Genomic DNA, 15,886 nt, shown 5'->3' with positions numbered 1-15,886 from the left:
CAGTGTCCGTTGGTGTTTATCTTTCAGGAAGATTCTTCCACGGGGGCCAAGTCCAATTAGAATCTACTTCACCATAGCTAGTTCCAGTTCCCAGTCCACCCTCGGATTTCTCCAATTCATCGACCCGCAGCCTGGGAACAACTGGCCTGGCGTCTCGATCCCTTTCTGCAACATTCTCCTTCTGTTTAATGCTACTAGAAACCACGAATTTCAGACGTGAACTCGAAGGGAATGCGGGTAAGCAACTACGTTTGAGCAAAGAGTTGAAATTTGAGCTTTTAGAAGGCAGGTCCTGTGAAAGACAGTAGAAGTTCAGATTAGCTTGGAATATGAATTTGGCCATTCTATTATTGCACTGGTTTGCTCAATGGTTGAGTTGAAGAAGAGAAACGAGAAAATTGTCAGTGATCAATTGCGATCGTGTTTGTGTTTGGTTTTGACAGTTTCCGTGTGAGAAAAGAGATGAAGAAGCAACGAGCAGAGACGAGTGAAAAAAATTGAGTCTTTTACGAGATGATGACAATAAAATATTGAAAAAATTCGTTAGAAATAGGGTAAATTATGAAAATAATCTAATTTTTTTACGAATTTATAATTTGATTCAATTTTTTTTAATCTTGGCAATTATATTCAAATTGACTCAATTAGGTATAATGTAAATTCGATTTAGAGAGATTGTATTCAAGTTGACTTGGCATGTCATTTGTTATAAAATAATAATATATGTGAGATTTATATTAGAGATGGCAAAATGAGCCCGGCCCGGGACCGGGCTAGGGCCAGCATTTTGCTGGCCCATTTAAGGCCTGGCTGGCCTGCCTGGCCCGTTGGCCCGCTAATCGACAAACCTCCCTTCAGCCTCGCCTCTCACCCTCACCATCTGCCTCGCCCTCTGTAGCCCTCGCCCTCACCCTCTGCCTCGCCCTTTGTCGCCCTCGCCCTCACCCTCTGCCTCGCCCTCTGTCTCGCCCTCGCCGTCGCCCTCACCCGCGCCCCTCACTCTTGCCCTCGCTCGCCGTCGCCCTCGTCTTGCCCTCGCCCGCGCCCCTCGCTCTCGCCCTCGCCCTCGCTCGCCCTCGCCCTCGCCCTCACCCCTCGCTCTCGCCCTCGCCCTCGCCCGCACCCCTCGCTCTCGCCCTCGCTCGCCGCCCTCGCCCCTCGCTCGCCCTCTATCGCCTGCGCCCCTCGCCCTCTCTTGCTCACGCCGCCTGCCTCTGGGCCAAAAAAAAAAATTGGGCGGGCCCGTGTAGGGCCGGGCTAGGGCCAGCAATCTGCTGGCCCGTTTTTAAGCGGGCTGATTTGGCCTGGCCCGCTTGACCCGCGGGCCATTTGGTGGCTGGTTGGGTTGGCCCGGCCCGGCCCGTTTGCCATCTCTAACTTATATATACACATAAATAAAAAATAATAATGAGAAAAATGAACTAGTCAGTGGCTATGGCAGACAACATTGATGGTAAAAAGGCGTCGATGGTGACATAAGGTGTGGAGGCCATCGTCGACAGTGGTGGAAGGCAAAAAGGCGAAGGAACCGTCGGTCGGGAAAGATGAATTAGTCAAACAAACGATCAATTGTTGCGACTAAAGAAGAAGACGGATGATTAGAGAGACCATCGATTGGGAAGACTATTACCGAAGGAGATGATGCAAGAAGTGTCGTCCATAAGAGAAGATCGACAATCGATCGCGATAATCGAAAAATGCGTGGGAATAGTGGCGATGATTGGAAACGACAATTGATGTAGCCAACAGTAATTGCGCTGCACAACTTATATTGAATCTGGTCGACTTAAGATCCTAGACCAAAATTTTGGTTAACTTCAATCGACTTAATGCAAGATCAAATACTTACTTACTGCCTTACTTTAGTTGATTTAAAATTAAATATCAGTTGACTTAAGTTATTCAGCCATGATTTTCATTTCTTCTTCACATTAAGCTGATTGAAATTCTTTATTTTTATTTTAATAAAATAATATTTATTATCATCAAAATCATATCATTCTACCTTTGAGCTTAAATAATAAGATATGAACCCCTATTTTTCCATTTTATGCAATTAATATAATTAAGATGAGATTGACAATATAATTAAGCAAGTTGCAAAATAAAAAAGAAAAAGTAAATGCAAGCTTCAAAAAGGACCATAACTCATAGTGATATAATAGATCAATCCTCCTAATGGTTAGTTGCTTTAGAAGCTCAAGTGGTTAAGCTCGATGATTATATCAAACACTTGGCTCCATTTACTTTTCGGGTTTTAAACCATTGTAATTGGCAATTTACACCTCAATCTATCCGGTTTAGATGGTTGATGGCGGATGCCTTCAGTTCTTTTCATCAAATGAATCTACTTTTAACATGTGAACGTACAGCATGTTTTAATGCACAATATCCTTTGTCTTATGAGAGTTATCAGAAGATTGTTTTGTAGCATTTACTCTTATGTCATGTTGTGAAGAGACTATTTTTATAATTTTAATTTATAACTTTTTTCATAAGATGATTTAAATCTAATTAAACCAAAATTTATGTACTTGATTAAACCAATTCTTTAAAATTTATGTACTTAATTTTAATTTATGTATTTAAAAGCTTTTTTGAGATGATCAGCGTAAATATTAATTTTTTTCATAAAATTGATTTATAATAAAATTATTTTTATATTAACCCTAATGGGTAGTTTAACAAGGGTTGGAGTGGAAAAAAAACTTTTACTTGATCCAATGTTTGAATCATGTCAATAACTAACGCTCAGGTACCCTTGAGGTTAGCTTAAAAGACAAGCGGTAGTCTTCAATTTTATATATCTCTTTCTCATTTTCTTTATTTCTTCACGAAACTTCTCTCCTTCTTTGGCAAAAGGCGGTGGTGCTGGGGTAGTGGGTTTCCTTCATTTTCCTCCCAAATCATGATCTCAAAGCCCTTTTTTGTCCCAAATCCTGATCTTTATGTATATCGATCATTAGATCTCATAACTAGTTCATGATCTCTAATAGCATCAACTCGACTTCTTCTTATTTTCTCTCTTTCTTTGACGATGATGACAAAACTATGGGTTTGCTTCCTTTTTCTTTTCGATCATAGTTCCCACACACATCGATCATCAGATCAGGTAAATAATTCATTATGTCTAATAGATCTAACTCAATTTCGTCTTGTTTTCTCTTCTTCTTTGACAGCCATTATGGTGGTCACCAGATGGTTGATTTTTTTTCTTTTTTCTCTCAGATTGTAATTCTCATGTATATTGATCATCAAATTAGATAAATAGTTAATTATCTCTAGTAGTAGCAACTTGATTTCGTCTTGTTCTCTCGCCTTTTTTGGCAGCCATGGCGGTGGCGACAAGACGATGGATTTCTTTCTTTTTCCTCCTCGATCATAATTTCCACAAATATTAATCATTAGATCTGGTAAATAGTTCATGATCTCTAATAGCACCAACTCAATTCCTTCTTGTTTTCTCTTCTTCTTAGGCAGCCATGGCAGTGGCATTGTGACGGTGAATTTCTTTCCTTTTTCTACCTGATCATAATTTTCACATATATCAATAATTTGATCAAGTAAATAATTCATTATCTCTAGTAACATCAACTTGATTTCTTCTTGATCTCTCTTTCTTCTTCTTTGGCAGCTATGGCGGTAGCGTTGGGATGGTGGGTTTCCTTCATTTTCCTGTCCGACCATAATTTCCACACATCGATCACCGGATCCTATAAATAGTTTATTATCTTTGACAACACCAACTTAATTTCTTCTTATTTTTTCTCTTCCTTTAGCAACCATGGCTGTGGTGATGGGACTATGGGTTTCTTGCCATTTTCTTCCTGATCATATAATTCCAATAAATATCGATCATCCATTCAGATGAATAATTCATGATCTATGATCTCAAATAGCACCACTTGATTTCTTCTTGTTTTCAAAAATCAAATTTGTTTTCCAACATACCTCACGTATGTTGATCTACAAATTTTACTACCGTTCACAAATGAATTTTCTTCCACTAATCCATTAGGTTTTTCTAGGTTACAAAATGAATTTAAATGTAGATAATACCTAGTTCATTCAATTGAGAATTTGGTCAGCGTGTAAATAATTTGAGTCATTTGTTCATCATTTGCTACCTTTAAAAGGTTCTAAATAACATAGTTATCGCACATGTCCATCTTCGATTTAGGTAAATGGTTCATTATCTCCGATAACACCAACTCGATTTCTTCCTATTTCTGGCAATCCATTTGATTGTTGGATTGCAAGACAAATTTGATTGCCAGAACTAGGAAGAAAATAAGTTGGGTTTATCGAATATAATGAACTATTCATCTAAATCGATGATTGGCATGTGTGGTAATTATGTTATTTAGAAACTTATAAAGGTAACAAATGAGAACAAATGACTCGAATTATTCACCCTCTCACCAATCGAGTTCTCTTTCCAATCATGAATTAGGTATTTCGTATTTAAATTTATTTCTTAACCCTCAAAAACTTGATGGAACTGTGGAATAATAAGATTCATTTGTGAATCATAGTAAAATTGGTGGATCATTTTTGTGAACGTGTCTTGCCACACGTTCATCTTTTATATTCTCCGACAAGAGAGAAAGCTTACTCCAAATGGCCAGATATGGCTGCCTTCACCACAGCCCCTTCACAGCCGAAGCAACTCTACTCAATCCCTTTCTGTAAGTTCCTTTCCGCTCTCAATTCTTTCAAATTCCACTCTGCATTTCATCTCCTCACTTTCCCACCATCCGATCGAACGAACGGTCCAGATCCCGACCAAGACGATATAAAAGATATTTAATTTTGGTATATGTTGGCATTACCTACGGCAGCTCCCGACCAAGACGATAGCATGTCGACTACTGTAATGGCAGCTCATCGACACCGCGCCCTTAAACGCGTGCCATTAACCCCAACGACAAGCAATAGGTTCTACAAGGAAAAGGAAAATGTTCGCACGTATCAAGAATCATTGCCCAATTCAACGCTCCAGATCGATTTCGTCTAAGAAATTCAATGCTACTTAAGGCCAAAGCAGCTAAAACAGATTGAAAAAACAAAATTGTGCATTGTCTTCTTTCAAGTGACGAGCAGCAGCATGGACGGCAATGGAGTTCCCGGCGACAATTGGGAGACGGAGCCAGCCCCTCCGAAGAGTGTTCAAGAGATGTCCGCAGCCGGTGTTGAACCGCCCAAGGAATACATTTGTAGAGACAACAAATTTAGCCAATTGGACACTTCCCCGCCTTTGGCCCCAATTCCTGTGATTGATCTCAGTCTCTTCTCATCTGGAGGGGAAGAAGAAGGTGAGTTGGAAAAGCTGAGGTCGGCTCTGAGCTCTTGGGGCTGCTTCCAGGTTAGGATGATTGATTAATTGCTTTCTTCATCTGGTCTTCGGTACTTCTTTTCCTTTTTTTCTCATTAGCTAGGGTTTACAATTGCTTTGAATCACAGGCGGCGGGTCACGGCATGCCCTCACATTTTCTGGACGAGGTGCGGGAAGTCATCCAAGAATTCTTCAAGCTGCCAGGGGAAGAGAAGAGCAAGTACTCTCGGGCCGCCGGCGAGTCTGAAGGCTATGGACAGGACAAAGTCGTCTCGAAGAAGCAGGTTCTCGACTGGTGTGACCGGTTATCCCTCAGGATCTATCCGAAAGATCAGAGGAAACCAAAGCTCTGGCCGGAAAAACCAGAAGATTTTAGGTACTTCTATCTTCAATCGCATTTGATGTCCCTTTCGTATGAAGGTCGAGAATGTGTTTTTGACAGCCACATAACAGTCTTAGAAGCGTGGCCCGGTTATACGGAGTAGTTTTAGTTTCTCTTTCGTCTGATGTGTGCGATCCAAGTCCCAGATCAGATGTATGTATAATCAGTCATCTATAATAGTGAAGTGATGGATGATTTCAAATTTTTGTGCCTGGAACAACTGTGTTGTGGGAGTCTTTTGTAGTTTCTCCATGAAAGTACAAATTTAGCGGGTTTTACTGTTTTGCAGAGAGAAAATTGTGGAATTCGCAGCAGATATCAAGTCTGTAATGGGTATTATATTCAAAGCCATGGCAAGGTCGCTGAAATTGGAGGTGGATAGCTTCTCAAAGCAGTTTGGGGAAAGAGCAATCATGCAAGGAAGGTTTATCCTCTACCCACCATGTCCAACACCGGACCAAGTATTTGGGCTTAAAGCTCATTCGGACAGATCAGGGATGACCGTTCTGTTGCAAGACAGGGAAGTTCAAGGCCTACAAGTTCTGAAAGATGATAAATGGCTCACTGTCCCCATAATTCCTTATGCCCTTTTCGTCAACCTTGGTGATCAAATGCAGGTACTCTCTCGCCCTCTGTTTGGTGAAGATTTTTGTGTTTTCAGTGCCTTTCTCTGTTCTGCAGAATTATCAATCAAAATGTGAAATTGTTATGAGCTAATCCCTTGTGGGTAGTCTAGAGGAGAGGTGTTACTTATATGAATTGATCTATGAACCCGATGTAGTTAACTATAGCTTAGTTCTTTTGGGTGAGTATTGATCATGTTATAAGTGGTATTAGAGTTCCCCAGGATTGCTACCTAGTGTGAGCCATGAAATTGTGTTTAAAACTGATTTGGGTTGCATTGAGATATAGATTTATAGCCTAACATGGATGTTGGTGGAATTTAAATGAAAGAGATTGCTACTACTCAATCCCACATTAGTAATCTATTCTAAAAATCTTAGGACATTATTTTCCATGAATCCATAATTTGCCTTCAACACACACTTAGATATTAAACAAGATATTATAAGTAATATCAGAACTAACCTAGTCTACTAAAAGGACATCATGAATTATGAAAAGGGGAGTTTGTCACGACCAAATTCTATATGGATAGTCTAGAGGGCATGCCTTGAGTATGTTATTTGATCCTATGAATCTAATATTTACCAACAATAATATTTTTGGGTAAAAACAATGGTGGTATAATATGCCACTGACAAGAAAGGGGAAATGCATTTCAATAATCCATGTTTAGGGATCATTAAGATCTCTTTCAATTTGAACAAAACAAGATGTTGCATTTGGTGGTTAAGAATGTATTTTTACTATTAAAATTGTTTGTTGAATGTATGCAGATAATGAGTAATGGAATATTCAAAAGCCCAATGCACAGGGTGGTGACAAACCCTGAAAGGGGGAAGATAACAGTTGCTATTTTCAATGAGCCAGAGCCAGAGCCAGAGCCAGAAAATGAGATTGGACCTGTTGAAAGTTTGGTGGATGAGAAAAGGCCAAGATTATACAAATCAGTCAAGAATTATGCTAATTTTAATTATGAATGCTTCCAGAAAGGCCTGGTTGCTCTTGATGCGGCCAAAATTTAATCACTGAAATACTGTAAGTTATGGTTACTTGGGTGAATGTCAAAAATAAAAAAATGCAATTTTATGATGTTATCTATTCTCAACTATAAGAACTACGCTTATATATGTTAAAAAAATAAATTAGTTGAGTTTTGAATTAGCCAAATAGACTATTGTAGAATGTTACTGATGATCATAAATGGCAGTCTTGTGGTATTCGCTTTGTACTTTCAATTGACAAAGACAGTTATGAAGAGAGGTCAATGGACATTTTGACGAACTTAAAAATGATTCATTTTTCTGTTATCCTAATTTTCTTGAAGTTGTTCTGATGACTCTGTTGTTGGGTCTTCTATGGCCCGTTAATGCATCTTTTATGCTTACTTAAAGCTACATAAAGAAGTTTTAATTTGCACACATAGTTTAGATGTATTGAATCAACAAGTTTACTACAAGTTTATTTTTACTAGTTTTAATTTTAAATTTTAGTTTAAAATTTAATACACTAGTTTTAATTTTATCAAGATTTTGCTACAAATTTATTTTTACGAGGTAAAATTAATAAATTTTATTTTTAATTTTTTATATTGTCATTTTTTTTATTGTATCAAATTAATTTTTTTATGATAAAATAATTTAACTAATTATAATTTTAATACTAACTATAAGGTTTATATAAATAATTAAGTAAGAGTTTCTTAATCTTATTTAATTATAAACTAAAAAAATAATTCTTTAACAAGTTATACTTGTGAACAAGATTTTTAGATAGAAACAATATTAGATCAATAATCATAAATTTAAAAATTTAGTAGTCAAAACTCAAAATAAAAAAAATAATGTTCAATGATTTGTTGAGTTAAAAGATAAATTTAAGACTTTTTATATATAATTTAACAAGACTAATCCAATATCTATACATATAGGTCTTTCGAATGATCTCTCTCTTTTTCTTTATAAATTTTTTCTGATTTTTCACTAGTAAATACGCTATCACGCATTCTCTAACAGTCTCGTATGTTCAAACCTATGCAAAAGTAATTTTCGATTTCTCGTCTTCATTTCTTTCATAGAAAGCCTTTGCAGATTTTTCTCATCTTTATCGTGCTTATCTCTTCTCGGTGTTGGTCTCTCATTTTCTCTGTATCACCAATAAGTTTTGTCTTCTCTTATTTTGTCTCCTTGATTTATCTTTTTCTTGGTGTATTCAATTGGGCATCTTTTATGTAGAAGTTGTATTTTTAATGTGTCTTTTCTCCTCTTCAATTGGGGGGTTTTTATGTGGGAATTGTATTTTATTGTTGGATGAATTTTGTATGTACAAAAGTAAGGATTTTAGAGACAAACAATGGAAAGAAAATAAGACCCAACCTAACTTTGTCGATCTGTGGATTGTTTGGTAGCCTCCCGTCATTATTGCTGATTTTGTATGAGAAGGCTATTAGATTGTGTGCAGATGAGCACACAATTTTATTTGGTTGCAAGGGTTATTTTAATGCTAAGTTCCAGAAGAATTATTACCTCAGAAAGAGAACTTTTCTACTACGTCTAAAAACACATCCTTCAGTTTTTCAAGTTCTTTTTTCCCCTTTTCTGGTTATTGGTAGGTGAAAATATGATGTATAACAAATAATTATGATTTGTTACATCCCTTAGATCTTTTTTTTTTTTGGATGTTTAGTTTATACTAGTGGATCACCCATGCGATGCATGGATGAATGAATATCATTAAAAAAAAAAAAATTGTTAAAGTGAAAATTATATAATTTAATAGTTACAATAAATGAAAATCACAATAAAGAAGTAAAAAATAAATAAAATAATCATGTTACAATCATGAAAATATAATAAAAAGATTATAGATTTTAAAAGATTTCCTTATTTGCATTCAAGGGTAGACAAACAATTAAAAACACATAATTTTATTCTGAAACCATGTAAAAATAAACTTAAATTAACATGTAATACAATAAGTAATGCGTAAAAAATAAAAAAATTACACAATAATAGGAAAAAAAAAACGATAACCAACCTCATTATTTTGAAATATGCATTCAAGGGTAGACTTTTTTTGGGGGGGATTTTTACGTGTATTTGTCTCATATGTGCATACTACACGAACCCTCAAGGCCTAATTTTTCTTAGTTGCATTCACATCACTCACTTGACAGAATTGTGGTGCTATGTTATATTAGAAGACCAAACTGGGTAAAAAAATACGGTTAAAATTTACTAAATAAAAGTGAAGAAGAAGATAAAATTTGAGAAGAATAATCGAGAAATGAGAAGAGAAGAAATGGAAGGGTTGAACGGGAATGGAGAGGAAGAAGAGAGAGAGATATTTACTTTTTTTTTATTAATTTTTCTTCCTTCAAATTCTCATATTTCTCTCAATTTATCAAATCACATGCCACTATTAAGTTTCTCTTTTTTCCCATGCTTTGCTACACAATTTGAATCTTACTCACTTAACATAATTTTCAAAACACAAATTTAATTTGTATTTAATTTCTCCAAGTCCAACATATAACACATCTTCAGTGTAGACTAATGGGAAAAAGGAGAATTAAATAAATGACAATAATCAATTAAGTTGAAAAATGAAATTATGACATTTAAAATTATAAAAAATAAATTTAAATTAATTAAATTGTATGTAAAATAAAGATAATTTAAATAATCAATTAATTATATAAAATAATAATAATCAAATTTTTAAAATTGATTATCCATACATGACTTTACATATTTCTCCTAACAATTAATTATCACATTTAAGACATGTCAAATTTTTAAGGAAGTAAAAAAAAAAAGAAGTTAAAAATAAAATTATAACATTTAAGTTATATATAAAATTATAATATTTAAAATTATAAGAAAAATAATTTAAATTAATTAAACTATATATAAAATAAAGATAATTTAAATAATCAATTAATTATATAAATGATTATAATTAAATTTTCAAAATTGATTATCCATGATTTTACATATTTTTCCTGACAATCAATTACCACATTTAAGATAGGTCAAATTTTTAAGAAAGTAACAAAAAAAAGTTAAAAAAATAAAATTATAATATTTAAATTATATATAAAATTATAATATTTAAAAATATAAAAAATAAATTTAAATTAATTAACCTATATATAAAATAAGAATAATTTAAATAATCGATTAATTATATAAATGATAATAATCAAATTTTCAAAATTGATTATCCATACATGACTTTACATATTTCTTCTGACAATCAATTATCATATTTAAGACGTATCAAATTTTTAAGAAAGCAACAAAAAAAATAAAGTTAAAAAATAAAATTATAACATTTAAGTTATATATAAAATTATAACATTTAAAATTATAATTTAATTAAATTTAAATTAATTAAACTATATAAAATAAAGATAATTTAAATATTTAATTAATTATATAAATGATAATAATCAATTTTTCAAAATTAATTATACATACATGACTTTACATATTTCTCCTCGCAATCAATTACCATATTTAAGACATGTCACATTTTTAAGAAAGCAACAAACAAAAATAAAGTTAAAAAATAAAATTATAACATTTAAGTTATATATAAAATTATAACATTTAAAATTATAAAAAAATAAATTTAAAATAATTAAACTATATATAAAATAAAGACAATTTAAATAATTAATTAATTATATAAATAATAATAATCAAAATTTTAAAATTGATTATCCATACATGACTTTACATATTTCTCCTAGTAATCAATTATCACATTTAAGACATGTCACATTTTTAAAAAAGCAACAAAAAAAATAAAGTTAAAAAATAAAATTATAACATTTAAAATTTAAAAAATAAATTTAAATTAATTAAACTATATATAAATAAAAATAAAATAAAAATTTTACTTGACAGTCGGTATTCAACAGTATTACCTAATATTTCAAGATTTCTCCCGATTTAAAAAAGTCTCATTTTTCTGTAATTTATTCCAATTAAAATTTTATGCTAATATTTAAAAATGAATAATATGAATAAATTAATAATATTTATCTTAGCTCTTCATATACTAGCATGATTATACATTCTCCAAACACTATTTAGTTATGAAAAAACTATTTACATGTTCCAAGAATTACATGTTCCAAGAACTACATTTCCAAGACTTAATTAATAACCTATAAAAATTCTATTTCGGGTAAGTAAAAAAATTAAAAAAATATAATAAAATATCAAAATAGTAATTGGAAATGGGCGAGAAAAAATTTAACGACTGTTTTGTTATAATATATATATAGATTATCTTTCTACATCCCTTTTCTGGATCTTTTTGGTGCTTACTTAAGGCCACATAAAGAATGTTTTAATTTACTTAAGCCTCCACTGCTAATGCAAGACGATATACCCATTTATTTCCAACAAGATTGGATTTAGTTGGCAGAGGGACAAGGGACCATGTTTGATTGATACGCAAGGCATGAATTTCATCACGCATGGCATGCTGCCATTCCTCATAAGGACATGCTTGTTGATATGTTGTTGGTTTGGTTTCAAGATAATTAAGAGAACAAGTAGGTAAAGGATATTTTGATGCAGTGTTGGTTTCATGACGTTTAAGAATAGAGGAGCTTAGAATCATAGGATGTGTACGTTGTGAAGAGTTTTTACTATATTTAGGTGGTTGGAAAGTGGTTAAATCCACAACTAAATTAAGACTTGGTTGATCAGAGAAAATATGGATAAATTAAGATGGTTATGATAATTTTATAATTCTTAATTACCTGATGATTAGTGACAAATTCAAGCTGTAAAAATATCTTAAGATGGATTAAAATTTTATATACCCTACCCTTGACCAGAATATAGTATTGGTGTTTGAAGTCATTTGAAAGTTGCTCCCAACCAGTAATTATATAATTTTTATTTTTAACTTTAATATCTTGGTTAATGAAATTGAAGGCTGTACAAGTGCTGGGTGCAAAATGAATATCAACCCATCAAGCATTTGATATTCTAATAAAAACTCTAATTACTTCATCCATTTTATCATATTTTCTTTATAAAAATTTTGACAAAATAATATTTATTATAGAAAGAAGTTTTTTTTTTTTTTCTTAAAAAGTATGTGCAGATTAAATTCGAATATGAATGGAAATCTGGGACTTCTTTGATTTTGAAGCTCCAAATTTGGCTCCAATATTATTCTTTGTCATCAACAATCACATTGCACATCCTAAACGTGTAATAGTATGGCAACAACAAACCAATACTTCTTTAATTTTGATTATTTTATCAGGGCCTATTTCATACTAATGCAAAACAACTAAGTGCATTGATAACATTATTATAACAACAAACTACTTAACAAAGAAGTTCAGTAGGATATACATACAACAACAATATTACTTGACCAGGGTGATTATCAATATCTACTAAGGAAACCAACTTTGATTCTCCACATATGATCCACAACAAAGTAGTAGCTAGAGATGATGAAAACCTCAATAACATGGAACCATGCCCGTCTCCAATGTGGATTTATATACAAAATTACCGCAATAGCTAGTAAAATAGCTATGTAAGACCCTACAAAGCTTGTATAAAAAGTGTTCATATCGATAAAGTTTGAAACCACATGACTTGCATTATTATTGGCTGATGGAACTAATGGAGGTGAATCAATGCAACTATTTGGTAATGGTTCTCCACAAAGAAATGGATTCTCAATATAGCTACTTGAGTCGAAAGTTCCAAATTGGTTTGTTGCTTGAGGTATCCTTCCACTAAAGTTGTTGTAAGACACATTGAACGTCGCCAGTGAGTATAGATCAGTAAGCTGAGAGGGGATATTCCCATTTAAGTTATTGTGAGAAAGATCCAAACTCTCTATACTTTGTAACTTGGAAAATGTCGTGGGGATTCCTCCAATCAGGTTGTTGTAGGAAAGGTTCAGTGCTTTGATTTTACCAAGGTTGCCAATTTCAAGTGGTATGTGGCCAACTAATTTGTTGTTGGATAGATCAATTGCTGAAAAAAGTAACAAAGGCTCTCCTGTGAAAAGCAAGGCCATTCCTTTGGTTGTGAACTTCACTTGTAATAAGAAAAATGTTTGATTTGCGGGAAAGATGTCGTCTTTGATACCAAGCATTGAGTAACCACGATGACTATAAATCTTTAGGTTAGACTTCAAGGGTGCTTCCACACTTAGAATAATTGAAGGAGTCAACACTTCTAATTCCATTTCTATATCAAATGGGATATTATTGAAGCAACTAGGAATGTTGCCCGAAAACTTATTGGAAGAAAGATCAATCAAGGTTAATCTAGACAAGTGGCAAATTTGATATGGGATATTATTTTCAAAGTGGTTATTTTTCAAGATAAGAATTCTTAACCATGAAAGACTGTCGATCCAATTTGGAATGCTGCCATTAAAATGGTTATTTGAAAGTTCTATTATTTTTAAGTTGTTTATTAATCGATGAAACACCTCAGGAAATGGTCCATTTAGCATATTATTGGATAAATGAATTTGCTCTAGGTTTTCCACATTGAAGCAAGATGGTATTGTCCCATTGAAATTGTTATCAGAAAGATCCAATAGTTGTAGTCCATCAAATTGACAAAACTCAACAGGAAACATACCTCCAAGATGATTATGGCTAAGATTCAACATTTGCAAGCCACTACTGTTGGATAAGTAGTGTGGGATTTCTGTGAACTTATTATCATCCAAAAGTAACACCCATAAGTTTGGCAAGTTATTTTGAGGGGGTAGTATAGGGCCTGTCAAGTTGTTGCTTGATAGTTTTAGCACTTCCAAGAAGCTACAACCCATTACCAAATGTATAGGAATTTTACTGAATAATTGGTTATTTGACAAGTCTAGAATAGATAGAGAGGTTATGTCACCTAATGAAGATGGAATCATGCCTTCAAAGTTATTTCTAGACATGTTTAGCAATTTTAACTTGGGGAAAGAACTACCAATCTTGTATGGGATGGCACCACAAAAATTATTGTTGGAGATATCTAATGTTACAAGTTCTGTCATTGGAGATGAGGGCAATTGGAAAGGTTTAGAAATTAAATTCTTTGTTAGGATAAGTGTTAGTAGTCTAGTATTATTCTCCAACAACCACCTTGGGAATGTTCCTCCAAGATCAAATCCAGAGAGCTTAACCATTTTGAGTTGATTTTGATAGTAGAAAAATTTGGGCAGAGACATCGAAGTGTTTCTCCCATGTTCAGAACTAGAAAGATGGATTCGAACCAATTGGAAACTTGGGGCTGAGCCAAGAATGTCCTCTTCTTTCAAAAGAATGTTGTTGACACTTTCCAGGACCATAAGTTTGGAGAGGTTGTAATATGACTTGAATGAGATTGGGACTAGAAATTTGTTATTTGAAAGCATAAGATATTCCAAGGATATGATATTGGCAAGAGGAGACAATGCAATGTTCCCAGTTAACTGGTTGCCAGAGACATCTAGAAACCTAAGAGATGTCAAGTTTCCCAAGCACCAAGGCAACTGACCCCTTAATCCATTAGAGTTCAAGCCAATCTCTTGAAGAGTCTTCAATTCACACAAACCTTGGGAAAAAGAAAAGTGAGTTAGACAGTTATAAAGAACAACATATAAACATCTCTCAAAATCTTTGAACGAAAATATAAAATTATATATTTATGTCAGATTACTGATTTGTTAAGTAAAAAAAATGTATCTTTTGTTTTCTTTACCTTGACGAGAGGGGAGGGTCCCAATGAGTCCTGACAAAGTCAATGACAAAACTTGAAGTGAAGTCATGGCACCAATGTTTGAAAGAAAATCATTAGGTAGGATAGCACCGTCCAAGTACAATTCTTCCAAGTGGCTCACGTTTTCTAAGTCTATACAATGAGAAAAACATTGAACAAATGCGCGATAAGAAAGATTTATGTTTTAGCTAAAGATCTAAAACATGAGAAAAATACTATTCAATCTTAAAGATTTATTTTTACTTGTAATTGTGCCAAGTAATTGTTAAAGGATAGTTTAACTCAAGAGATGAATTGGAAAGTATTTTTTTTATTACAAGCTCATTAAATAATGAAATTGGGAATAGTATACATTAGGTTTGGAGCATAGCACATTGGAGAATGTAGTTGCATTTTCATTATTTTAGCCACATGATATATAATGATAATGATTTTATTGCTAAATTCTAATAGAAAGTGTTACATACCTTGAATAGAAATACTTTCGTTCATATAGTTCCAAGACAAATCCAATATTTTTAACGAAGAAAATCCTTTAAAAGAAGACCATAGGATGTTGGTTATGAAATTATAAGATAAATCAAGAACTTTTAGATTCGTCAATTTTGATTGCTGGTTCCAACCTGTTCAATGAATGATCAATTTAGAAATTAAAGTACGAAAATAACCTTGAAATCTTCAATTAAGAGGAAAGATGAAAATATAGTTTTGAGCAATACCAATTTCAAATAAACATATATATGTTCCCAAGGTGCACGTCCGTACATGGATTCTTTTATATTTCTGAAT

At 33.1% G+C, this 15,886-nt stretch overlaps 2 protein-coding genes across 3 annotated transcripts in view; one reads left to right on the top strand and one right to left on the bottom strand.

Annotated features, from left to right (window-relative positions):
* Positions 1–15,886, bottom strand: part of LOC127805714 (receptor-like protein 56) — a 122,438-nt gene that overhangs the window by 14,979 nt on the left and 91,573 nt on the right. The gene's annotated exons all lie outside the window — the stretch shown is intronic.
* The window catches only part of LOC127805904 (protein SRG1-like), a 59,746-nt gene continuing 48,473 nt past the window's right edge, over positions 4,614–15,886 (top strand). Inside the window, exons 1-4 of one of the 2 annotated variants that reach the window (XM_052342749.1) lie at positions 4,614–5,365; positions 5,464–5,711; positions 6,007–6,334; positions 7,118–7,336. In XM_052342749.1, coding sequence (XP_052198709.1) covers positions 5,108–5,365; positions 5,464–5,711; positions 6,007–6,334; positions 7,118–7,336 — 1,053 coding nt within the window. In that variant the 5' untranslated portion in view covers positions 4,614–5,107. Of the gene's footprint in view, positions 5,366–5,463; positions 5,712–6,006; positions 6,335–7,117; positions 7,641–15,886 lie in introns of those variants that run through there. The other variant, XM_052342748.1, reaches the window with a different exon arrangement.

This window comes from Diospyros lotus, chromosome 7 (genome assembly GCF_014633365.1).
Source record: "Diospyros lotus cultivar Yz01 chromosome 7, ASM1463336v1, whole genome shotgun sequence".
Classification (NCBI taxonomy): Eukaryota; Viridiplantae; Streptophyta; class Magnoliopsida; order Ericales; family Ebenaceae; genus Diospyros; species Diospyros lotus.
Note: the sequence above shows the minus strand (reverse complement) of the source record. Positions and strands in the feature narration are given on the sequence as shown.